This window comes from Limanda limanda, chromosome 9 (assembly GCF_963576545.1).
Source record: "Limanda limanda chromosome 9, fLimLim1.1, whole genome shotgun sequence".
In the NCBI taxonomy this organism is placed as follows: Eukaryota; Metazoa; Chordata; class Actinopteri; order Pleuronectiformes; family Pleuronectidae; genus Limanda; species Limanda limanda.
The window spans coordinates 18,984,344-19,010,237 of NC_083644.1; the positions used below are offsets into that span (position 1 = coordinate 18,984,344).

At 40.9% G+C, this 25,894-nt stretch overlaps 2 protein-coding genes across 2 annotated transcripts; one reads left to right on the forward strand and one right to left on the reverse strand.

Annotated features, from left to right (window-relative positions):
* Positions 1-1,127: 1,127 nt before the first annotated feature.
* plpp6 (phospholipid phosphatase 6) lies at positions 1,128-10,058 on the reverse strand. The gene is made up of 2 exons (XM_061077674.1): positions 9,466-10,058; positions 1,128-4,886 (listed from the first exon to the last, which is right to left on the reverse strand). Exons 1-2 carry the CDS (start codon positions 9,944-9,946, stop codon positions 4,519-4,521), a joined length of 849 nt encoding a protein of 282 aa, XP_060933657.1. The 5' UTR covers positions 9,947-10,058; the 3' UTR covers positions 1,128-4,518.
* A 450-nt stretch (positions 10,059-10,508) lies between these two features.
* On the forward strand, positions 10,509-16,242 carry prdx6 (peroxiredoxin 6). The gene is made up of 5 exons (XM_061077933.1): positions 10,509-10,650; positions 12,425-12,581; positions 13,604-13,747; positions 14,882-15,028; positions 15,920-16,242. The coding sequence occupies exons 1-5, from the start codon at positions 10,559-10,561 to the stop codon at positions 16,043-16,045; spliced, it is 666 nt and encodes a 221-aa protein (XP_060933916.1). The 5' UTR covers positions 10,509-10,558; the 3' UTR covers positions 16,046-16,242.
* Positions 16,243-25,894: the final 9,652 nt, after the last annotated feature.

A 25,894-nucleotide genomic window follows, 5' to 3' on the forward strand; every position in this document is an offset into this window, starting at 1 on the left:
ACAAAAACTTACTCTCCAAGTACAACATAGGTTTCACACATACTTAGTTAATGTTTCCATTACACTGAACAATCAGATCTAAGTGTGATATAATATGGCTATTCAGTGTTAAAAAGGTGAACATATTTTCAATACATGTCTTGTATCTTTCTCAGACATTTTTCTTGTGTGGTTCTTTCACTTTATTTAGTAGAAGTAAAAAAAAGAAATTAATATTATTTAATATAATTAACATTATGAGAAATTTTCTATCTTGCAGAAACTTTGGCTGTGGAAAAAAAAACTCGACTAATACATTCAACCTAATGTATGCTTGGATTTGCAGTATGTTTAAATATTGTGACAAGAGCTACAAAAACTTACTCTCCAAGTACAACATAGGTTTCACACACACTTAGTTAATGTTTCCATTACACTGAACAATCAGATCTAAGCGTGATATAATATGGCTATTCAGTGTTAAAAAGGTGAACATATTTTCAATACATGTCTTGTATCTTTCTCAGACATTTTTCTTGTGTGGGTCTTTCACTTTATTTAGTAGAAGTAAAAAGAAGAAATTAATATTACTTAATATAATTAACATTATGAGATATTTTCTATTTTGCAGAAACTTTGGCTGTGGAAAAAAAAACTCGACCATTACATTCAACCTAATGTATGCTTGGATCTGCAGTATGTTTAAATATTGTGCCAAAAACTTAATTTAAAAAAAACAACTGATAAGTGATACAGCTTAGTCTTGTTGATCGTATCAGTGCAAAATATAAAAAGGTAAACTTCTCTGCCCTGATAATTAACTATTAACAACCTATTGTGCAGTTTATGATAACCCAATTTGAATTTCATTATTCTTCTTTTAATTCAGTGGTCACGGTTAAAAAATATGCATCAAGTTTATCTTCCTACCTTGATCCTCCCGTGTTGCTCAAGAGTGACAAGGCTCTACAAATCACAGACTTCTATATGAACATTATAAATAAAGACCTCCTTCTCCCCCCCCACCCCTCCCTCTGCCAAAAAAGGCATCAGACATGTTGAGGCTGTGTATTCTGAGATAGGATCAGACTAAAGTTCACTTTTGTTCCCCTGACCTTAAAAGGGTAATCTAAAAAACTTGAGACAGGTTCAGATTTCTTCCCAGTTTAATTAAAAACCACCACTACAATCAAATTATCCGGGAATGGCCATTCAGAGAAAATGGAACATAACACAGTGGAATCTCATGTCATTACAATATGTACATATGTACAGGATACGCATTAACAATTTATATCATACAGCAGGCAAGACTGTGTGCAGTGAAGTATATTAGAGCTGGCTTCATGTTTCACAAAGTGGGATTCGCTTAGTAGCGGAAAAAATTTAAATATGCATCTTTCTTGAGGATGGTGTACAAAGGTGGAATGTGCAAAATCTATCCCTAACACAAACACACTGAGCCTGTAGTAAACATATTGTCTGATATTTCAGATTCTTCTCAACATCAACACGTAAAACAAGAAATAAATCAATCATAAAAAATGTTTGGTCATGATGATATCCAGCATATTTAGATTTGCCACAGAAGTGCACTGAAATGAAAAGGCTGTAGGCTGCCATTGCATTATCCACCGATATTGGTCACTTATTGCAGAATGAGGGCACAGCAAGACAGAGGTCAATAGAACAGTGTGCGAGTGGGCACCAGTATATACATACAACAGTCTGTTTATATTAAGCTGGTTCATACCAGATATCAGGACCAACTAATTCATAGGTCAAAAACCATTTCATAAAGTGAAATACAATAGTAGTAAAAGCTGCACACACACAAGAAAGGAAACATTCGATCTGTCCACTGAACTGTAAACAGCTGATACACAATTACACCGAAACCAAATATTCAAACATCTGAACAAAATCCTCAATAACAGACAAAGTAAAAACAAACCAGCACACACGGAAATTAAAATGCACCTGCAGATTTACAAGTTTTGGTCTCTGGCAGTGCTAAAATGAATGAGTGTGTGTGTGTGAAGTGGTTGTGCAACATCTTGACAACTTGAAAAATATACGGTTAGAACATTAATGTTGAATCTCAGCTTTGGCACTGAACTCCCAGTCAGTGGGTTGGTGCGTGGATATGGTTTTATCATCAAACATGCTGACTCTAGGCATTAATGTGTGCACCTGACGACCAGTCAATGAGACGAGTGATGGGAAGGATTAACTAGCAGAAATATATATACACACGATATGTAAATATAAAACATGCGAGGAGCAGTAGACGTGGCCCACATGGTGAGATCTAAAGAGTCATGGTGATTTTCAAAGAGTCACTTCTTCGTTAATAACTTGCAACACTAACTGTTCTTCCCTTTACTGATTATTGCCTTGAGTCTGACAACTGAGAATAAGTATTAAACAGAGATAATGGAAACACAGGAAAAAGCCTTCAACTCTAAGAGGGAAAGAGCGTCTGCCATCAGGAGCCCAAGGCTCTGGAATGAATTGCCTGAGGAAATAAGGCTGTCTAAGACTGTTGTCTTCTATGTCTCGGCTAAAACGTACTTTCCCCAAAAGGCATATTCCTAAATTTACTTAGGATGCCAGGCTGCTATTGTCCTTTAGACATTAATTACTATATTAGTATATATTATTTCTATGTACTTATTTCCATGTTTTAAGCATTTGTTTTGCTGTGCAGAACCTTGTACTTTGTATTGAAAAGTGCTCCATAAATAAAGTTATTATTATTATTATTATTAAATCTGTCCAACCGTTACTCCACAACTTCACATATCATATTCAAGTTAGTGCATTAGACACTGTTTCCAAAGAACTGTGGAATTCAGGCTAATTATGCAGGTTAAACTTGGGTCTTATTTCGGTCTGCCGATAAAACAATAACTATCACGATATAATTTTCATCAAAATCACCATGACAAAAGTCAATATACATGTAAATTTATATAAGTCCTCTGATGCACATCAAAAGCGTAAAATTGCAAAAAAATCTGAACAGATGCAGAAAAATGTGTCCAAACTGTTGTTAATCTTCCTTTTTGATAAAACTTATAGTTGGAGATGCTTCAGTTCTGTCCTGTTGAGTTGTTATCGCACACACAGCATCTGTTGCACTTCTGTCGGCCCACAGTTGCGTCCCTCTCTTTTACGTTTTAAGTTATTTTTTGTAGTGTCTCCTCACTCTTGTCGAACGGTGAGGGCAGAGGTAAAGTCGCAGCTTATTAAGCCCTATGATTAATCTGTTATTTTTTCAATATTTCATTAATATTACACTATTTTCTTTGACAGAGATTTAGTATGAGAATTATGACTAAGTCATTTTATCCACAGTCGTTTAGGTATAACGGAAACTTTATAAGTAATTGAATTTGCTTCCCTCCGCCGAGGACTGCATAAATAGTTTCTTTTGTGTTGAATCAGCTGATTGAACCTGAACTGTCACAGATCTCATTTCGCTTTGTCAGGATTTTTTGCATTTCTGTGACTCCAACTTCACTTGTTTGCCTTATAAATAAATGTATTTAACTTCTAACAGCAACCAACAAGACAAATCATAAATATACAGCCATTGTTGATGTTTTGAAGTCAAGCAGCAGATATGTTACCCCTTTACCATCAGCCAGGTCTATCAGTGATGACCCCTCTTCAGGCTGTTACACTTTAGTAGATTAAAAGCTCATTGCTTTTCATTGACGATGTGAAGAAAGGTATAAAGACTCAAGTCCAATCAATAAATAATATTCCTTCCTCCTATTGACAAATGTATTGTACAGTAGTTCTTTATCCTTAGTAAACTAATTGAAATGGTCAATGCTTATAGAAGAGGACTCCAACACACACACTTCTCCTTCTGACTGAATAAACTGTGAAGAAAAATAAATAAATAAAAAGATTATTATTATTATTATTAAATAATAATAATAATCCTTAGACCATGGCACATTTTTTTTAATGAATTTTGATTTAAGTAGTGATTCAAGGCGGTTTACTTATATGACGACAATAAAGTGCATGATATCAAGTTACTTATGTGCATGCCCTGATAATGATTAAGATTTGTTGGTTTTCCATCCAAGTAAAGTAGTCATCTGTTTATGTACTTTGAATTATTGTGTGATGTTGTCAAAGCAATAGGAATAACAGTGATATGGATGTGTGAATAGATGTTTTCACTTGAAGTGAACAGGAGCATGAAATAAACAGCGAACATATGCTTGCAGCCAAACTAATTTCCAAAGTTAAAAGCAACTGTCACACTTCAATTTTCATATTAACCATGAATCAGGTCAACTGATGGGGCTTCCGGAGGTAAACTGGTCAAATCTGCCCCCTTCAGGTCTCGTATGAATAAAAAAGAAGCTTGATTTAAGACAAAAGAAGAAGAAAACTATGTGTGATGGAGATCTCCTCTCGAGATAAACAACCACCAATCATCTCATAAAAGGTGTGCAGGTGCTCTTACAATCAAGACTTAAACTGCCACATTCCCTCCTCCTTCAGTCCTTTGAGTTAAAATAACTGTCCCATCATCCCTTGCAGGGTCTGAGGGGAGAGCCACAGCATCTCCACCAGGTTGTACTGCCAGTAGCCCATCCAGAACCCAAACACCACGTCAGTCACGTTGTGCCTGCCCAGCATCACTCGGCTCAGGCCCACCAGGCCGACCCACAGCAGGACCAGGACCCTCAGAGGGGCGGCCAGCACGAGGTGAGTCAGGAAAAAACGTCCGCACATGGCGGCACGGGTGGCATGGCCGGAAGGGAAGGAGTAGCTGTCCACGGAAAAGGTGGCGAACATGTCCATGCGATTATGTGATGGCCGACGTCGACGCACCACTGCCTTAACAATGCCAACCAGGAGGATATCCAACAGCAAGCCTAAAAAACAGAAGAAAGAGATATGTTACAGAATAATGTGTGACAAATCAGTATTCATGCAATCACACTGAAACAGAGGATACTGAGAAACACATAAGAAGTGCATGACTGAAACATTAAGAGACAAAGAGAACCGGTACATTACATTGGTGGATTGGACATGAACCTGATTCTGAGGGATAGTTTCTCTTCTCACACCGATGTAGTGTAGTGGTGGTTTGAGGTTTGGTTTCAATTATTAATTTGACACCATTTAAACAGGGTGAAATGTCATGATTGAAAGTTGAGACAGACTTGTGATTGGTCGAGCATGTGTATCGGCTTGACTTTGGCTCTGCTGCTACATACCAAGATCATTAATGCACAGACTATGATGCCAAATGATATCAAAAGTGCAATATGATGATACCCTTATGCAAATGTTGAAAAACTACTCATAAATCAATGTTGAATGTGAAAAAAAAATATTGGATCTTTCCCCTGATCCAGATCCACACCAAAATAGAATGTCTTCTTCCCCGACACATACCACATCCCTCCTCCAGGTTTCGTGGAAATCAGATCAGTTGTTTTTGTGTAATCTTACACTCATACAACAAATGCTGCAAAACAACCACTATTTAAAACTTGTTTTCTCTCAAGGTTGGTTCATTTTCAAGACAAATGTGTTACTTTCTTATGAAGAGTGAAAACATTATAGTGCCACATATATACAGTATGAGATTTGGTAGTGAACAGGGTGATCACCACCCTTCTTTAAAGCACACTGGACTTTTAATATCTATGTCTCATTGCATTGAGCAGTGAGATTTATTAACAGTCGCTTCACTGCTTCAAATTGAATGCAACAGTCAGACGGCCCCCTATAAATCCCTGCTGAGAACAGCAAATGGTTTTCAGTAAAATTATTATGCAACACTCGATTTGTATTCATGAGCGAAAACTCCTGCATTTGTTTAAAGCTGTGGTTGATAACCACCAGGCTCCAAAATCCTCCAAACATTTGTTGTAGGACCAGAGGCCATATTAACTGAAATAACCCGTTAACTCCACTGAATCCTCGCATTAAGCTTTCGTATCACAGCAGAGTACCTCATACAGTGAGGTCTTCCTGAAGGAAAAACAGAAGCTTCATGACCTATCACAATTGATAACACAATTGACACAAATGCACCCTGTTCAATCAGGATTATATAACAAGTGCTTTATCCTCAGATATCTTACATTATGTAAACTCGACCAAAGTAATATCTACAAAGTATTAAAGGTCACAAAATATTCTTCATAATTTGCTCAAGCAGCATCTCTATTGACTGTTTTAAGGCCAATCTGTCCCCTTACATTCAATCAAACTGCCCCAAATTTTTGTTTCATCAAGACCCATGAATGATTTTCTGAGAAAATGGTCAAAACATTTTTTTTGAATGGTACTTCCCTGAGCCAAACTGCATCTTTACACCAAGTTCCGTTGACATCGATTATTTGTGTTTGTCTTCGTTGTATTATTCCGCTCCAACAATGTACAGCAGGATGTATCTTGCATAGACAAACAACATTCAGATATAGGCCGGCTTGCCTCCACCTGCCTCTGCATTAATCCACCTGTGAAGGTATGTGACCGAACACACCCCTGGTATCAGCCAACCAGTGTTGAGCATTTTTTGTCCATTTAAAATGTAGCGTGTGATATTTAATCAACATGACTTTTTCAAATACTGTTTGCCAAAGTGAAACAACATAGATTTAATCAGTTAGATGGAACTGAAAGAAATAAATGCTGCAAAACAATCACTATTTAAAACTTGTTTTATCTCCAGGTTGGTATACTTTCAAGACAAATTTGTTACTTTCTCATGAAGAGTGAAAACATTAAAGTGCCACATATATACAGTATGATATTTGGTAGTGAACAGGGTGATCACTACCCTTCTTTACAGCATACTGGACTTTTTATATCTATGTGTCATTGCATTAAGCAGTGAGATTTATTTACAGTTGCTTCACTGCTTCAAATTGAATGCAACAGTCAGACGGCCCCATATAAATCCCTGCTTAGAACAGCAAATGGTTTTCAGTAAAATTATTATGCAACACTCCATTTTTATTCATGAGTGAAAACTCCTGCGGTTGTTTAAAGCTGTGGTTGATAACCATCAGGCTCCAAAATCCTCCAAACATTTGTTGTAGGACCAGAGGCCATATTAACTGAAATAACCCGTTAACTCCACTGAATCCTCGCATTAAGCTTTCGTATCACAGCAGAGTACCTCATACAGTGAGGTCTTCCTGAAGGAAAAACAGAAGCTTCATGACCAATCACAATTGATAACACTATTGACACAAATGCACCCTGTTCAATCAGGATTATATAACAAAAGCAATAAAGTGCTTTATCCTCAGATTTCTTACATCATGTAAACTCGAACAAACTAATATCTACAAAGTATAAAAGGTCACAAAATATTCTTCATAATTTGCTCAAGCAGCATCTTTAGTGACTGTTTTAAGGCCAATCTGTCCCCTTACATTCAATCAAACTGCCCCAAATTTTTGTTTCATCAAGACCCATGAATGATTTTCTGAGAAAATGGTCAAAACATTCTTTTAATGAGTTCTTCCCTGAGCCAAACTGCATCTTTACACCAAGTTCTGTTGACATCCATTATTTGTGTTTGTCTTCGTTGTATTATTCCGCTCCAACAATGTACAGCAGGATGTATCTTGCATAGACAAACAACATTCAGATATAGGCCGGCTTGCCTCCACCTGCCTCTGCATTAATCCACCTGTGAAGGTATGTGACCGAACACACCCCTGGTATCAGCCAACCAGTGCTGTGCAAGTTCACACCTCTCATGAACTAATTCAAAGTTCAGGTCATACAAGTTAACGTTAATGTTTCACGTTCATAGTTCACCATTTAAATTCTGAACTAGTTCCTAGTTCAGTTCAGTTCATAGTTTTAAGGTGGAAAGTGAGAATGAAAGACTGAACTTGTTTTTTAAAGAATACCTTATCCATCACAACCCCTTGCCTTCACTGTCGGAATCTTTATCAGACAGTGTGTAAAAATCCCTCAGATAATAATAAGGTGCATCGGATGTAATCGCTGAGTCTCTGCTTTCACTTGCCATGAGACCGAGAGCTGTTGTGTTGCAGGTATGGCCTGCCCCTTTAAGGAAAGTTTGTAGTGTGTGACGTAGTGCACCTGGGTATTGTGGGAAAAATCTAAGTGTGCTCAAAGTGTGTGTATAACGAGAAGTGATCGACCACCTAGAGGTGATAGGAGTGTTGCTCCTGCTGTATATCCGAGAAATAAAGTGGCCCCATTCAAGGTAAAGAAACGTCTCCTCCTCTTTATTCACGGAGTTGTCCGGACGGCTGGTTACCGGCCAGACAGCGAGCCAAAATAACCAGTGAGCTCCCAACTACTGTCTGATAAGCGAGGACGCTTAAATATGAACGTGTTCACCGTTCAAATTCATTATTTGTCATTAAGTTGTCTTCAGTTCATCGTTCTCATCAAAGTGAACGTGTTCAATGAACGCGTTCTTTTGAACTCGTCCATGCACAACACTGCAGCCCACACTACTGGAAAAGCAGAAAGTCCTGTAACACCAGCAGCCAAGTACAAACAGTAAACATTGAAAACAACCACACCCTGAAACAACACTTTCCTTGTCAAATCAAAACCACAGACTGTATAAGGACCTGACAGCTTCCCAAAGTTGAGGCCAAAATGGATGAACACGAGGAATGCACCTAGGCAAAGGGCAAAAAAAGGACGAACTGCAGCAGCAAATTAAGAAACCTCATCCAAACAATGTGATAAATTCCACAGCACGAAAGATAACTGACAAACTACTTGAGTTCATTGCTCTGGACGACCAAGCTGTCAGTTGCATGATGGAACATTTGGAGCCACGGTACATTAAGCCAGGTTGTAATTACATATCTTAAAGGTTAACCTGATCCAGGCCATACATAAATTAAAGTAATTGTCACCTCCATGCAGCGTTAGCAGGAGCATACAACTGTTAAAACAGGTTTTACACGTTATCTTCTAAATGCACTGGTAGGAGATCAGTACACTGTATCGGCCGATACCCAAGGTTCATGTCTCGGGAGTAGTATTGGGAAGGGATACATAGTGTCTGTAGATTCTGTACCATTATATCTGATGACCCGTGTTTGGTTTGGGTTGGGCCAATCCTAAAAGACACAACACACTGGAAGTTATGTTTGGATATTATGATAAAAACAATAATAAAGTTGGAGAAGAGTTTTGCAAAACACAAAACATTCTGCTTATGTAGGCACTATATCACTGGATCTGAAGCATTCACCTGTTTGCCAAGCTGAGGGATGCAGCTGACAAAACAAATGCCATAGGACAGGTGAAGAAAACATGTGTGTTATAGGTAGTGGGGTGAAAACAGCTGGATGAAGGCCAGGTTAGAGACCATGTGAAATGGGGAGGCCTCCTCTGACTTTGTTCTAACCCTATGGTTCTAACCATAGACTCTATAGTTCTAGCCTACTGTCAGAGGGAGACATGGTAGCAGAGGTGTAGTTTTACCCATGAAGAGGTTGAGCATGACTTCTTGTCCTGCAGCAGTGTCGCTCTTGTACAGGCAGTAGGCGGTGCCCACCAGCCAGGGGATGCCGTGTCCGGAGATCTCGATCAGCTTCATCAGGGGCCGCATGCTGCCCCACGACGCGTCCTCGCAGGCGCACACCCCCAGCTGCTTGGACAGCCACAGGTCGATGGCGAGCAGGGAGCTGAGCGCGACGCGGACGAAGGACGGGTTAAGCCGGATCCCGTCTTCGTCCGCCGCCGAGCCCGTGGAGGAGCTGGAGCCCCGGCGGCGCGTAGGGCTCTCCGAGGCCCGGAGCCGGGCCGTGGTCGGGTCGGAGCCCTGCCGCTGGAGCAGGTGCGGCGGCGGCGAGGAGCGGTTCAGCGGCTTCGTCAGGGACTTGAAGTCGTAGCGGCCGTTGGAGCTGCCGAACACCGGGCTGCCTCCGCTGCGAGCCGGGTTCTTAGCTTTAGGAGACGGCATGTTGCTTGTGAATGTACCGGGGTAGACTGACTGTGGAGAGGGAGCAGCGCCAGAGGTTCCGCAGTGATTTGAGGGTCTTTCGCGTCTTCAGCTCCTCTGCTGTGGTTTCACTATTCACATCCCGGCTGCCGTAGTTTCCACCAGGAAGCTGGTTGACCCGGAAGTACTGGTCGAATATTACTCATATACTTATATTATTAAAGAGACTGTCGTATCTCCTTTGGCATAGGGATACATATATTTTACTTTATTTTATGAGCATGTTATACTGTATTTGTGTTTTTTAACTACAACCGAAAGTATCAAGATTTAATATATAAAAACAAAGCAGAAGCAGGAAATAAATACAATGAAATAAAACAATAAAAATACAATCTCAATTTAAGCAAGGATTCAAAATAATGCAAATTAAAAGGTGCAAATGAGTATTAGTAGCATATATACTGTATATACACAGTATAATATAGATTTCTCTTGAATCTTGAAATTGATTGGTTGGTGGATGAGCTGTGGTCCCTCCCTTTCCGGGTCCAGTCATATGGTGCAGTTTTCACCAGAGAACAGTGAGTCCTTCTCTGAGCTGCAGACACACACACACACACACACAGCACCATGCCTGGACTTCTGCTGGGAGACGTGTTCCCCAACTTCGAGGCCGACACCACCATCGGCCACATCAAGTTCCACGATTTCCTGGGCAGCTCGTAAGTGCGCAGGCTGCACCCACACACGCACGCTGCCTGCAGACTGATGTAATCTGAGTTTTTTGGGGTTTTTTTGGAAAAAAGTTTAATCGGTCATGCAACGTTGCGTTGACCCAGGTGATGTGTTTCTGTGAAGGCCTGTAGTCAGACCGAGGAGCTGACACGTGTCTGATCTGTAGGATTGAGGATTAAGTCTGAATAAAAGAGCAGATCTTGTGATTGAGCTTGGAGGTATGTGACTGTGACTGTGGAGTGACACCTGCTGGCTGAATGAATGAGATTCTTACGTAAGCATGAGAGGCGGTTCAGATCAGGCAAGTTCATTGGCCGATTTCAACTAGAAGACACTTCAAAGTGCTTTAAATGTTTAAAATATAAAGGTATCACGTAAAACTGAGAAAGCAACATAAAACGATTTGCAGTGAACCTTCTTATTAGATAAATATATTACAACATCAATGTGATACAATAACCAAAATACTAATACTCAAAATATTGTAATAGGTGAACCATATATATATATATATATTTCTATATGTATTGAAAGGTGAGTGTTATGTACGTATTCTCAGTTATTTTTATTTTATTGCCTATTTTATACTTTCATGTCTTCCTTTGTCCATCTCATGCTAATGTAATGAGTGAATTTCCCTGTTATGGGACCAATAAATCATAAACAGCTGAGACCACCAAACTTTTTTCAGCTGCAGCTTCTTTAGTGAGATGCACGGTCAGGACAAGGCCTGTATTGTGTGAGCTTGGGACAGTGCCTCCCTGTTGGCATTCACTCTGATCCAGAACCCTGCTCACCTCAGAATAGGGTTTGTAGATGAAGATTAAAGGAGGCATTTGAAGAATTTATGGACCAAATGTTTAATAATGAATCAAAACAATACATCGATAATACGGCAGCTTTATTTTCACCATTTGCTCAAACAAACTCTTTGGACCCTCAATGAATGAGCAGATATGGTGTTGTATAATGTTAACGACCCTGTAGTTTCCAGTCAGACGCTGAAACGGTCTATTTATCAATGTAAGGACTCCGCTCAGTTATATTCCTTCTTTCCTCAATGGTAATTGATGTTTGAATGAGAGAGGCAACCATCTGTTGTAATTGTGTCCTAGTATTTCAACTTTTAAGTGTTGTTCAGCAAAGGCTGGTTTGAGCTCATTTCCGCAAGTGGGAGTCCGTGAAATGGAAAGGTAACATCTTAGAACAGCTAATGTCGAGTATATTGTTGCAGCCAAACAAAACATTTTTATCATTAGACTCTTTAAATCAACACCAGCTGCCAGTTTTTTTTCCACTTGAACAAAACAATTCCATTCTATCCAGGCCTCTGGTCACGCTATGAAAAAGAGATCACAATGCCTGTGAGGAGGAGCTCTTCTGTTGCCTCTACCTCATGTGACACAACATTACAACACAATGAGGAGAATCATGCGTGGCAAGAAATTCATGTGATGCGTGAATTATCCATTTAAAAAGTCAACCCGTGTATGACCCATTTCTACCTCTTCTAATTCAGGGGCCACAGTTCAAACAGAGGGGGCAATTATATAATACTTTTTGCTCCATATATGGCTACTAACTTGAACCTATAGCAGGATGTAACACATTCACTCTATAAAAATCTAACCTTTACACTAGGTCGGTCTTAAAAAGAGTTACATGACCGCTGGAGGACAATGACCTTGGTACTTTCATAATACAGCTTTTTTTCCACACTGAGGTTTCTGATGATTCTGATGTGTATCCTTTCCTCTGCAGGTGGGGCATCCTGTTCTCCCACCCAAAGGACTTTACTCCGGTCTGCACCACAGAACTGGCCTGTGCCGCAAAGGTCAGCGATGAGTTCAAGAAACGTGGCGTGAAGATGATCGCCCTGTCCATCGACAGCGTGGAGGATCACCACAACTGGAGCAAGGTCGGGTACACACACATACACACACACACACACACACTGTATAACTCTACCGATGATTGATTGAGTTCTATCAGAGGTTAGACATAAACAGGTTAGACAACTGTGGGTGGAATAATTTAATTATAGCATTTAACATTCCTCTTCTTTTATAATGTAACTCTTTATACGTCACTGTGCTCCTATGGTTATTATCCTTTAACTCCACATGTTAATCTATTATAGACAGGATCCATGTTTTACATGCGTGCTTGTTGTCATGTTTTTCATTTCAGATTCTTCTTCTTTAAAACATATTTTGATGACAGGTTGTAGTTGGTATGAATCAAAGCTGCTCACAGACAAATCTTAACAATCAGGCATCAGATATGATGTTTGCACAGTTCTCCAGTGCTGTGTTTTTTTATTTACATTTCCTTAATCTAATTGCATTTAATGCAATAATTTTAAATCAAAATAATTATTTATTTAAATTCAACACATTTTAAGTTTTAAATTAAATAGTCAAAGTTTCCTTCAAATCCAGTCATATATCTGAATAGTTTTCAAGAGGAAACCGTGCCATTCAGGAGGATAAGACACTTAGTGAATTTACACTCTGGAGTTTATAACTAACCCTAACCCTAACCCTAACCCTAACCCTAACCCATGAAATTAGACAGTATAATTATAAATTCTGCATCTAACTCTTGAACGTTCTGTGACTCTGCCTGTGTTGGTGGACACTAAGGAGTCAAACATTCATGGTTAATGTCCACCCTTGGCACAGACAGAATTCACTCTGTTTGATTTTGAGCTGAGTTGCCACATTACAACATCGCCTCCTCAAACAGACCAGTGATTGGTCAAAGTTCAATGGACCAGCGTCACTTTGTCAAACAGTAAATAGCAGATTTGGCCGTACAGTACCTCAGCATGTAGTTCACAGTGACTTGTAACTTATTGCTGTTGTTAAGTCAGGATGGAGACAATAAGTAACTAAGGATGACACTGACATAAACCCTTTGTCCCTTCTCTGTGAGCAGGATGTGATGGCATTCAACAGTCAGGCTGAAGGTGCTCTGCCCTTCCCCATCATCGCTGATCATAAGAGAGCGCTCTCCGTGCAGCTGGGCATGCTCGACCCCGATGAGATCGACGGGGATGGACTTCCCCTCACCGCTCGCTGTGTAAGAAACCCCTCCTCCTGTTTACCTGTTTTAACAGGTATCCTCTTCACCAGTGTATCGTTATAAAAACAAAGACCAACAGACAGCAAAATTCAAATTAACAGATGTCAAATTAGTTTGTCTGAAGCAAAAAAATTAGCACTGATCATATTTTCCTTTGAGAGTCTGTGGACCAAACCTTTTTGGAGCTTCCCGGTATAACGGCAATCACTTCCTGCTTTTCCTCTTGCTCCTACGGTTCCACTCTTTCCAACTTCAGGCAAATACACGCTCATGCAAAAGAACCACACAGTTTCCATAAATGCTGGTGTTTTCTTTCTGCTCTTCACAAACAAAATGAAATGTCATCAGTCCTGCCTGGAGCTTCATGGTGATCACAGTGAAACCACACCAAGTTTTACCTCACAGCAGATTAAAACTATATAGCTACATGCCTGAAAGCAGTGGTGGATATAAACTAAATACATTTACTCGGATACTGTGTCTTTGTTATTTACAGTTACAAAATACGCTTTTACTCTGTTACATATACCAACAGATATCAGAACTTTCATGTTCACATTATTTTTCCTATTTTTGGGGGTGAAAACTAAATGAGAGGGAAGTGTATCTGCAGCAGCAGCGACACCACAGCCGAGATTGATGTAGTAGACTTACAGTATATTTAAAAGTAAATAAATACTTTCTTTTACTCAAGTAGAATTTTTAAAGTAAAATGTTTGTGTACCTCCTCCACCATTGACTGACATTGCTTCAGCTTTCAGAGGGGCGGGATGAAACACACCACTCTCACCCTCCAACAACAGGCATAAATAAATAATTCATCAAATCTAAATAAACATGTTCCTTCACAAAAAATGATATACATTTATTAACAGAAATGAAATATGCATTAGGCTAATTAATGCAAGTATTTGTCTGCCACAAGCACTTTTCTTCCTCGTTTGCCTAGAATGTAAATTAAGTTAGAGCAAAATGATGCCGTGATTTGGTATAGAAAATGTATTTGATGACAAATTCTTTAGGTAAGTAAAACATCATGTATTTGCTTGTTTTTATGGATATACTTGCATAAAAAAAGGATGTATATTCTGAGTGGTATGCTAAACCTTTGTGTTCTCAACCCCGCTTTAGGTGTTTGTGATTGGCCCAGATAAGAAGCTGAAGCTGTCCATCCTCTACCCGGCAACCACAGGAAGGAACTTTGACGAGCTGCTCAGAGTCATCGACTCTCTGCAGCTCACCGCACAGAAGAAGGTTGCCACACCGGTCGACTGGAAGGTACACACTCAAACTTTGTATTTGTATCTATCAGCTGCCTGGCTGATCATTGGAATCAAGCAGATGGATGCAGTCATCAGATTTTGTCATAATACTTAGATTGACTGTGTGCACATCAAAAACAAGGCGAGGACAGTGTGGACATCAGAACAATGTAATGTTGCCCAGCCATTTCAGATGTAATATTATAATGAAAAGAAAACTCGCTTTCAACATCTTTTAAGTAAAGGACTCATCAGTACTAATGGATTGAGCCAATAAGGTCCTTTAAATTATTTTTTTCCATTTCTTTTGAATTGTTTTAGTCCAATAGATTTACAGTGCCTGGTGAAGTGACGAGTGCTGAGCCGACTGTACCCTTGCTTTAGCTTCTTATTTTTTTAAAATTATATTATTATAATTTTGTATCTTCTCATCTTAACCTCAGCAAGAAAGCACATATGAGTTTATTAGAGACATATAAGTGTCTGCCATTACCCTTTCCATCCCGCTATCTGTAGTTCAAATACATTTTCATTGATGGACATGTTGTTAAAACATTTCACTTTTTCCAACAAGAAAAAAACATAAGAAAAATGTATAATTTAATTGTATTCAGATACAGTATAAACCTGACAGTCAGTCCAAATATTTTACGTGACCGGTGTAGACTCCCACGCTCCCTCCTCCAACACTATGAAGCCTACCGCCAACAAGAGTCTATTCACTCCCAATAGGAACGAGATTTGAATTCAAAATTCATGCATCACATCCAAACCTTTTTAGAGCCTACACTAAAACAAAATGACCATAAGCCACATGACTCAGGGGCCACATGAGGCTGCTGTACGAGTATCATCACAACGAAGGCTAGAACCACACTTCTAACCTGTTCCTGTATGTCTCTTTCAGCCCGGTCAGAAGGTCATGGTCATTCCCTCACTCTCTGATAGTGAAGCTGCTGCTCTCTTCCCCAACGGTGTGACAACGAAAGAGGTGCCTTCTGGGAAGAAATACTTGCGCTACACTCAGCCCTGAAGACTTCATCCTGCTCTAACTTACAGCTCTTAGACTCAGACATCCTTGGCTGATGAGTCACATGTAGATCTAACCCAACGCATAGATGTACTTACCTGTTTCTCTGACGGGTGTGTGAAGTCGAGCCACCTGCCCAGCAGTGTCATCATAAAGTGCCTTGTTTACCGTTCCTGAATAAAAAACCCTTTTCACACTAACTCTCTGAGTCTTTGGGCTGTTTCACAGTATTACAACAGTCTCTACCACCACTAGGGCTCCTTCCACAAACTGAAATATAAATGACACCCTGCTGCATTTTTATGTAGTACCATTATTCAGCAACAGGTGGCAGTATATGCACAAAGATTGGTGCAGCAATGGTGTTTGACAGCTCAATGGCTGAAAGCACCAACCTGCACTCAACAATAGCTGTGAAAGGGAGTGGTACCACAGGAACATGGCTAGTTTATTTACCTTTTCCATTAATGATAAATCACCTCGGCCACATTCATGCGACATCGACATTATGCCTTATTATATTTCTGACAGTAAACATTGAGCTCACAAACCTTTCCGCTCAATACTTAACTCATGTACTCCAGTTAAATGCAATTTTAAGGTACCTGTATCCATTTGCTGTTATTTAATAATTGACATTTTGGAAGTAAATATACATTTTAGGTCATTATGTTTATCTGACACATCTGACACACAATGATTTCAGCTAAAATACATACATGATGAAGCAGTTCTCACTTTAATATCAATTTGAACCCTGCACAGATAAATCTATTCTTTATTTGACTAAAAACAGTAAAGATCAGGGAAAAGACAGAAACATCCATTTCTTCTTTCAATTTTCATCAACCATTTCATAATCGTTCAGATTCATCTTGTCAATCCCAATCAAAATGCACATATGTACATCTTTCTTATGGAGAGATTTGGATGCAGAACTTTCAACAAAAATTTTGTATTTTCATATTGGCTCGTTCAACGTCTTTCACTGTTTTAGTGCATTTATTGTGAAGGTTTTAACATGTTAACGTTTCATTTCACAAACAGCACAGGCTTTAACAGTTATTAATACATCTACCCTGATTTTGCTGATAAAACCAGAATAAAGTGGAATTACCTCCAGTAAATATAAACAGAAACATGTTTATATGAATCCATAAAGCAACAATACTACCACTCTGTATTTTAGAGAACGATGAAAGCCTGAGGGGAAGTTTTCTTTTTTAAGGCATGATGAGATGGTTAAATCGTCTCAGCAGGTCGACCTCAACTGTAGACAAGACATTGAAGCCAGGACTGAGGTGTAGGTTTCCCCTTTGAGTTATTCAACCCTTAAAACTGCACGGATGAGAATCGTATGAATTACTTCAAGTAGTCAGAGGGTGAACACTGATCACACACACCATACACACACACACCAATCACACGCACACACATCCACACACACTGAAACTGTGGCCTTTGCATTCACTCTGAGTCTGAGGAATGCCGAGATCAAACAGAAGAGATGGGATTGCACTTGAGCAAAGAGGGAGGCATAGTGTGTGCAGGGCCAGATACAATATCTGTGAGCCCTCCCTCTTTTCACTCCTGTCATACAGACAATTTGAACTGGAATGTTATTCTTCTTTTATCTTCATCATCAGTTTCTCACTTAACACAGTCCACCTACAAAAGTAAAGAGGTTTCCTTTCTGTATCTAGTCTCAATTGCAGATGTAGATATTGGATAAAATGGCATCTATGTGCAGGTAAAAAAAAAAGCAACATCTCCATTCTCCTCAATAAAACGGCTGGTTTGTCAAAAGTGCGATGAAAGTACATGTATCAATCAGGGGACTCTTGCCCTCACCTCCTCCGTCTGTTCTCCCTCTCCCTCTCTGGTGGCTACTTTGTCCCCAGGAGTCATCCACACATCACAACACCCATAGAGACGCACCGTATACAGATCAAATGCATTTCTCAAATTCCAGACGACAATAGCCTGTGCCAGAGCATGAGAAGTGCTTTGGGTGTCAGACACTGGCTTCATTTCCAAGTACCAACCAATCCCTCCCCCCTTCCCCACACCACCTCTGTTTCTCCCCCCTCCCTGCCTCCCTCCTGTTCATCTGTCACTCCTTCACTTCTGGGCTATCGAGCCTGCTCACCCCACCTCGCCTCTGCAACACATGTAATATAACACCAGCAAAGAGCCAGGTCTCACAGGGCAAAACACACACACAATACCAGCTGCTGCTCCCTCTCTCACCCTCTCTTTCTCTATCTCAGTGTAATGCACACACGCGCACACACACACAGACACACACACACACACGCACACGCGCACACACACACACACACACACACACACACACACACACACACACACACACACACACACACACACACACACACACACACACACACACACACACACACACACACACACACATACTCTGCTTTGAGAGGAGAGGCCTCCTGTCAAACATGTCTTATCTCAGAGAAGATGTTTTCCTCTTACACACACACACAGCTCCAGTTGTCCTTGGGAATGGTGACAAGTAGAGAATGCACACCAGCTACACAAGCTTTATGTTTGTAGCTGCTACAGCAACATTCATGCATCTGGCTGCATTCAGGGACTTAAAGGAAAAGTTTCATATTCTGTTGAAATACACTTATTTGCTTCCTTGCCAGCAGGCAGATGTGTACATTGGTACCATTCTGCTCAAACCAGAGCCAGCAGCTGCTGAGCAGAGCAGAGTGTAAACAGGGGGAAACAGCTTAGCCTGTATGAGGGTAACAAATTCTTAAAGTACATTCATTAACATTCATTTGTATCTGTAAAGACGAGAATATGTGGTGATGGCACGGCAATGTCATGGTGGTGTCAAGACTCCAGGAGGTCACTGTAGTTGGCAAAGCACATAACCTTCTGTGAAAGAAAAACGAGCTTTTTAACACATAACACAGAAAGTGAAGCCAATGGAGAAGTGCCTGAAACCTGTATTCTGTCAAATGACCTGCAGAGGGCCACTCCGCCAGTTGCAAAAAGTGGGTTCCTGTAGAAGTCTATGACAAAAGGGTTCTCTCTGGATTTATAATGTCGGTAAACATGGACTCAGTCGCAAGTTTCAATTCTTCAATAGGCTAGGATGTTCACTTTATAAATAAAAATCCCATTTTGTGTAAAATAGATGAAAAAGCACCTGAATTAGGACGTGGATACAACATCACCAAACAGCAGTTCACTTGTTGTCAATTGTTTTTAAATTTAAATTTTATATGCCAATGGATGGAAAAGATATGTTGTGTTAATGATTTTTAGATGTATGGGTACATTTTGTTAGACAGAGCAGGGAAAACTGTTTCCTCCCCTTTTCTAGTCTTCATGCAATGCTAAGCAGCGGGAACCAGCTGCTGGCTATAAATTCAGTGTACACACATGAGTCTCCTCATCTGACGCTCGGCAGGAAAGCAAGTAAGCATATTTCCCAGAATGCCTTCAAAGGTGTAGCAGATCTTTGACGTAGGGAGGTAACAGAACAAAAACACCATGCACACACGTACACAAACACACACTCAGTATGTACGTTTCTATGTGTGGGTGTTTATTCATGAGCTGGATTTTCTATGGAAGAGGCCATTATTCCCATGCTGTTTGCCAGGCTTTGACTTCCTCACCTGAAGCTGCCCATGACCTGCAGGTTAACAAGCCAGAGACCAAAGCTGCCACACAACGCCCACATGCGCATGTGCTCTCACATACACCGAGCTATGGCTTGATGCTTTCCAGACGCGCCCCCGGCCTCTCTCCCTCCTACAGCGCCTGGCACCCTCGCCTGCCCCACTCTCCACGTCTCTCACACACTTGAACACCCAAGTACACACTAGCACCTCCCCCACCTCACCCAACTGCTTATCAGAGTTTAGGCTTCTTCAGCAGAGACAAAAGCTCGAAACAGGCAAGTCCTTCTCTCACTTTCTTCCTCATTCACACTGCTGCTTAATCTTCCTTATAATCCAGAGTAGTATAATTCTGAACCTCTGAAACAATTTTCCGTGCATCAACTCACCAAGTGGGATAAAGATGGAGGTACTGATAGAGAAGACTGAAGGTCAGACAGACAAACCTACATGTTGACCCGAGGATTTGACTGAACTTTAAGGAGAATTAAGCGCCTCGCAGTCCACACTCACCCTTGAGCTCTCCTCAATCCCCTAGTGCCTTTCAACAGACTCACACTCGCCTGCACACACAGAGGTGAAGGCATAGTGATAAAAGTGATGAAAGTGTATGATACGAGTGCCGAGATAAATGCCATTGTTTTGATGACACCTCGTAAATACGGCATCCAGACAGGCTATTACCGCGGAGCAGGTTAGAGCCAGTTAGTGCTCCGTACAAGCCGGGTGATAAATGAGAAGGTAAAAGTGCAATCACTCTCTGTGCTTATCTTTATCTCTCTCTATTAATATCACTGTCTTTCTCTTGCTTTTTGCTCCCCCCCATTCTCTCTATTAGAGACACATTGATCACCAGCCACTGGCATATCACCTGAGTAATGGCGAAGGGTGTCTGGGCTTTCAAACAACCCCTGCACAGCGCCAACAGCTTTATCACAGCCAAAAGGCAAATGGCTGCTCACATAATAAAGTGATCCTTTATATGTGTGTGTGTGCGTGCGTGTGCGTTTGTGATCATAATGCAGGGGTCTATGCCATTAAGAGGAGACATCAAACACAACTTAATGCGAAACATAGACCGCCAGCTAGGCAACAAGAAGAAGCACTACTACTCAAGACGCCCTCCAAATATGTTGAAGGGTTTTACATTTTCAATTTTTTCGGAAAAAAACTTGGTGGGAAATATGCTTATTTGCTTTCTTGCTGGAACTACATCAGAAGATTGATTCCATGTTTATTTCTGTAAAATTTGAGACTAAAGTCTGCAGCCCGTTATCTTGACATAGCATTAAGACTGGAAACAGGGAAAACAGCTATAGCCTGGCTCACAAAATAATGTTCAATTAATGCTAGATTGTTTTGTTTTTGATTAAACAAATATGAAACTTATTTAGTAGTAGTTGTTAGAGGTGTCATCATCAGACAGAGCTAGGCTAACTGTTTTCATCTGTTTCTAGTCTTTGTGCTAAGCTAAGTTAAACGCTTCCCCTGGCTTTAGCTACATAATTAACATACACATACATGAGACTTGTAATCCGTCTTCTAATCTAGATAGGACGATACATCTCCACTTCTTCCCACTATCCAGAAAGTAAGCCAAAGTATCCTGGGCATGAAAGCTGCCATTTTGCACATTTTGACCAATCAGGACTCTCAGCTGTCAATCGTCAATCTAAAGTAAAAAATTATCATGTCTGAGAATTTTTTTTTTTACATGTATTTTATATTATTTCTTTGGTCAATGTCCCATCCACTGATATGGAGGAGGCAGGATTTATGACCTATACCGCAGCCAGCCCCCAGGTGGCGATCGAGACAACTTGGCTTTACTTTTGGGGGCCTTCATGATGGTTTGCACCAGTTAGACATTTATGAGGTAATGAGTAGAAAATGTATCCAGTGAACAAATTCAAGAACCGGTGACAATAATAACAAGCAACTTGACCATGAACAGGACCTGATTCAATTCCTCCTCATGCTGTTGTCCTCACACAGAAACCTGACTCCAGCCGTACAGGAAAGGAGGTGGAGACGCCAAAAACCAAACAAAATAAAGCAGAACGGAAAAAGATAGAGACCCCACATTTCCAAAACCCTGTTGCTGTTTTTTATCCTCTGTGTTCTTTTCCACTGATGGTTTATTTTTCTTAAAGCAGAGGGCAGTCGGTGTGAGAGGTTAAAGGGAATGTGCTTGTGAAACTCTATCGCTGAGGGGAGACAGAGCGAGTGCCACGTGTGTGTGTGTGTGTGTGTGTGTGTGTGTGTGAGAGTGTGTGTGATGTAGAGTGCGTGGCAGTTTGTGTGTGTTCAGTGTGATGTGGTGGAGAGAGTGGAGGAGGAGGAGGGGGCAGAGAATGGGTGGAGGCGGCCGCGGTGAAATTGAAAAAGTGAGAGCGAGGGTGAGCGAGAGACGTTGAGAAGAAAAAGAGAGGTGACATGACGTTGCCGTAGCAACTGTTTAGGGTTTGGATTATTTTCCTCAACCATAATGGGCCTAGTTTGGAGCATAATGAAACCAGTCTGGCTTTCCTGGCTCTCACACTCCAGGTCATGTGCGCTTACACACACACACACACACACACACACACACACACACACACACACACACACACACACACACACACACACACACACACACACACACACACACACACACACACAGAGCTGATAGAATAACAGATGTTTTGCCTTAGCACTTGTTTATGTTCATCCAACAGTGGGAGAGCAGAGCCATGGTTAACTCTCAATTAAAGCGATGATCATAAAACAAGCGCTTGTAAACAAACACTGCCAAGCTAACCTAGAGGGTTAGAGGGAAAGACAAAAAGAGACGTTTGATATTGCTATGATGACACAAATATATCTGCCTGTTCTTGCCTGGATGGCGAGAACAATGTGGATGTTAACTTCTCTCAAACTCTAGACACGGCTCCACCTTAAAACCACAGGAAGAAGACACCGTGTCTTCGCTACACAGTTTACCGTCCTGGAAGGGAGACCTGTATTCCTTTCTCATGTTCTAATGCAGCTTGCGGGTTTCACCCCACCGGGAACCAGTGAGTTTTCTGGGTTACTGCTTTCAATAAGTGCACTTATAAAACTTTGTGTGTTAATGGGGCTTTAAGCCAGAATAAGTTACACATGGAGAGTAATACGTCTCTGTGTGTGTGTTAAAGAAGTTTCAGAGGTGTGTGTCAGAGTGTGTGTACGTGGGTTAATGTCTCCTCTGTCTGAGGGTAATGAGCTCCCCTGGGCGCCCCCCCCCCCCCCTTTTAACCTTCCATGCCTCCATCGTTCCCTCCCTTGTCCTCCTTTCCCCTAAACTTGGCCCTATTAACCCCTCACCCCGCCCCCACCCCTCATGTTTATTTGAATAGGGGATGGTGGGGAGGAAAGGTGACTTGATGGCCTGTACACATGTTTATTTATACATAGGTAGGGCTGACTATACGAGGAGGAGGAAATTGGTTGTGGGGGCTGAGTTTGAGGGACATTGGTTCATGTTTGGGAGCCACCACACTGCCACGCTTCTCTGTTAAGAAAAAATCATGAAAACAGCTTAGACGTCGGGTCAGCAGCTTCACACCTTTGACTGACCCAGTGGCCATGATGCTGAGGTGGACTTCACCGCTAACACACTGAGAGGTCACAGGCTGTTGTGGGAGGCTGCACATCTCCTCCAGCCTGCCCCAAATCTGTCTGCAGTCAAGGGTCAGGAGCTGCCCTTTACTGGGGACTGTATGGTTATAGCCCACCCGAGGGTTCAGCTTTGTCCGACTTTGACCAAACTATACTCTACACTGTGCACACTAGTGTTCTCATGTTCTCTGAAAAACCCCAGCACCCTCACATTGATTATTGCTGTCATATACAAAAGACGAAAGGCTCCTTACATTATTCTGAGACTTTAAGATAGAAGAATTCTTCATATGTTAAAGGGTAATTAGACATTTAAAAAAAATAAACTTTTGATGTTGGATGAGAAGATCAAATTCACTCTCATGTCTGTAGTAAATAGTTGGATGAAGCAGTCAGTCAAGTGTAATTTTGTTCTGGTAAATTGGGTTTAAATTAGTTATTTGATTCTGTAAAAATGGGGTAAAACATCATGATTGACAACTGAGAGTGACTCAAGATTGGTTGAGGGCATAGGGGCGAGGTTTGGCTCCAATTGTCAAGGTTCTCTAGGTCAAGGATATTAATGGTAAGCTTAATGTGTAATGGTAGATGGATACTGTTTCCTTCCTGGCCAAAGCCATGCTTGGTACCTTTTGTCATTATGCTTAGCTAAGCTATCTGCTGCTAACTTCAGCTTTATATTTATTATACATGAGTGGTATCAAACTACTCAACTTTTGGTATGAAAGGGGATTAAATATGACATATAAAAACTTATGAAAACTATTTTCCATTCATCTACAGAGGTGGGTCAGGAACAGAAAACATTTAAATACCTTTACTTCAGGGTATCTAAGGTGATTGCCCTCTCACTTTGTGGCATCGGAGTTTATCTGTCCATCTGAATAACAAACTGAAAGTCAAATATTTGCTGTTTGTTCTTGGATTAGGAGCAGTACTACCTGAATCCGAGGCAGCCACTGCAAGAATGTTAATGAAATGGGACTTGCTTGAGTAACCCTGGATATTTATGGAAGTCTTGAAGGCCTCTGGTATTAATTCAGTCGTACTATCATAAACACTGTGCCACAGGCTTATATATGTGGGGAACGTGATTTAACACAAACTTCCTTCTCTAATCTGGACACAGGGCAGGGTTAGTGAAGTGGGCTGCTTTTGGTAGCAGGGACACATCACAGTAGAGCGAGGAGTGAGGTGGGGGTTAAGGCCTCAGAATAGAGTGTGACCTCAGTGGGGATTTCCCCTCTGCCTGACTCTCTCTCTCAGCCCCCTTGTCCTTAACACCCAGTGCAGTATCCCTTCTCCCTCCACTGCCAGATAGTGGGAGCCATTTAGGCCTCTTATAGCAGGATTAGTGACATGCTTCCACCTCTCTGCACCTGATCTCTGTCTGGCCGTCTCTCGCTGATGACATAACCGCTTTGTTACTGCGGGATTTAATGATAATAACTTCTACAAATCTCTTTAGCTGTGTCTGAAACCACCCACTCGGTCACTATGCCCTAATCACTATATATGGACTTCTGTGTAGAGGATGATATTGTGAGCTTTCGGGAACTACTCAGCACAGAATTCATTGTCGCAGGATTATGACATACAGCGATTATGACATACAACAACAACAGTATAATCTAAAATAAATTTTATATATATATTTTACACCTAAGTCTACCGTTTGGTAAAAAGCCTGTTGAATGACCAAATTAAAATGAAGGTGTAAACTTGTTCAATACAGTCTGTGCTGTGATGTGCTGCTCTGCTCTAATTACATATTTTACCATTACTCACAGATTTGTCTCATGCCGCTCATTAAAAATAATCATACAGTACCACACCATTAAAAGGTACGTACAGGGTAAAACAGACAGTTTAAAAATGTGTTCAAATATATCCCTGTCTTTCTTTATCCACATGACAATTCAGACATATGGATTAGAATTAGAAAGAAGGGAATCATCAGGGACTCAAGGCTGAGATGTGCTGCCCTCTCTCCTCTCATCTCTCTACCATTTGTCTTCCTGTCAACGGCGCGAGCGCAATGCATGATGGTATATATTGCTCGTTTAGTGACTATCAGTTGTAAACTACCTTTCATGATGCACTGTGGGATTAAATGAGTCTATAGGGCATTCATTTTTTTTAACATAACATTCAGACAGCATTACAAAATGGTGAATTCATCGTAGATTCACCATGATTTCGTACACAACCTTAGTCTGTCTTCCCTCGCTCCTTTGAAAAACAATGCTGCCCATGGATTAGCGTGTGAAAGGCCAAGCTATTTTGGAAGTGACAATCTTCATGAAAACTAGTAGAAGCCCTTTGCGCCACCTGCCATGATAAACGCTGACACTAATCGTCCTGATGGTGAGAGAGGGGGACAGAAATGAAAAGAGAAACAAACATGGGAATGAAAGAAGAGAGATAAGACACAGAAAGAGAAATTCAGTTGAGACATAGGGAGGCATGGTTCTGAAAATGTATTTTACAGACAAATGGGGACACTGAGCGACAGACGGCAAAGCTAAGACAGGGCGACGCCAGC

Bases quoted from the DNA above. Each gene is read 5' to 3' on its own strand.
- plpp6 (XM_061077674.1), bottom strand. From the start codon at position 9,946: ATGCCGTCTCCTAAAGCTAAGAACCCGGCTCGCAGCGGAGGCAGCCCG. The intron at 4,887-9,465 runs GTAAAACTACAC...TCTGTTTTTTAG, and splicing joins CATGCTCAACCTCTTCATGG to GCTTGCTGTTGGATATCCTC.
- prdx6 (XM_061077933.1), top strand. From the start codon at position 10,559: ATGCCTGGACTTCTGCTGGGAGACGTGTTCCCCAACTTCGAGGCCGAC. The intron at 13,748-14,881 runs GTAAGAAACCCC...ACCCCGCTTTAG, and splicing joins TTCCCCTCACCGCTCGCTGT to GTGTTTGTGATTGGCCCAGA. The intron at 15,029-15,919 runs GTACACACTCAA...TGTCTCTTTCAG, and splicing joins CCACACCGGTCGACTGGAAG to CCCGGTCAGAAGGTCATGGT.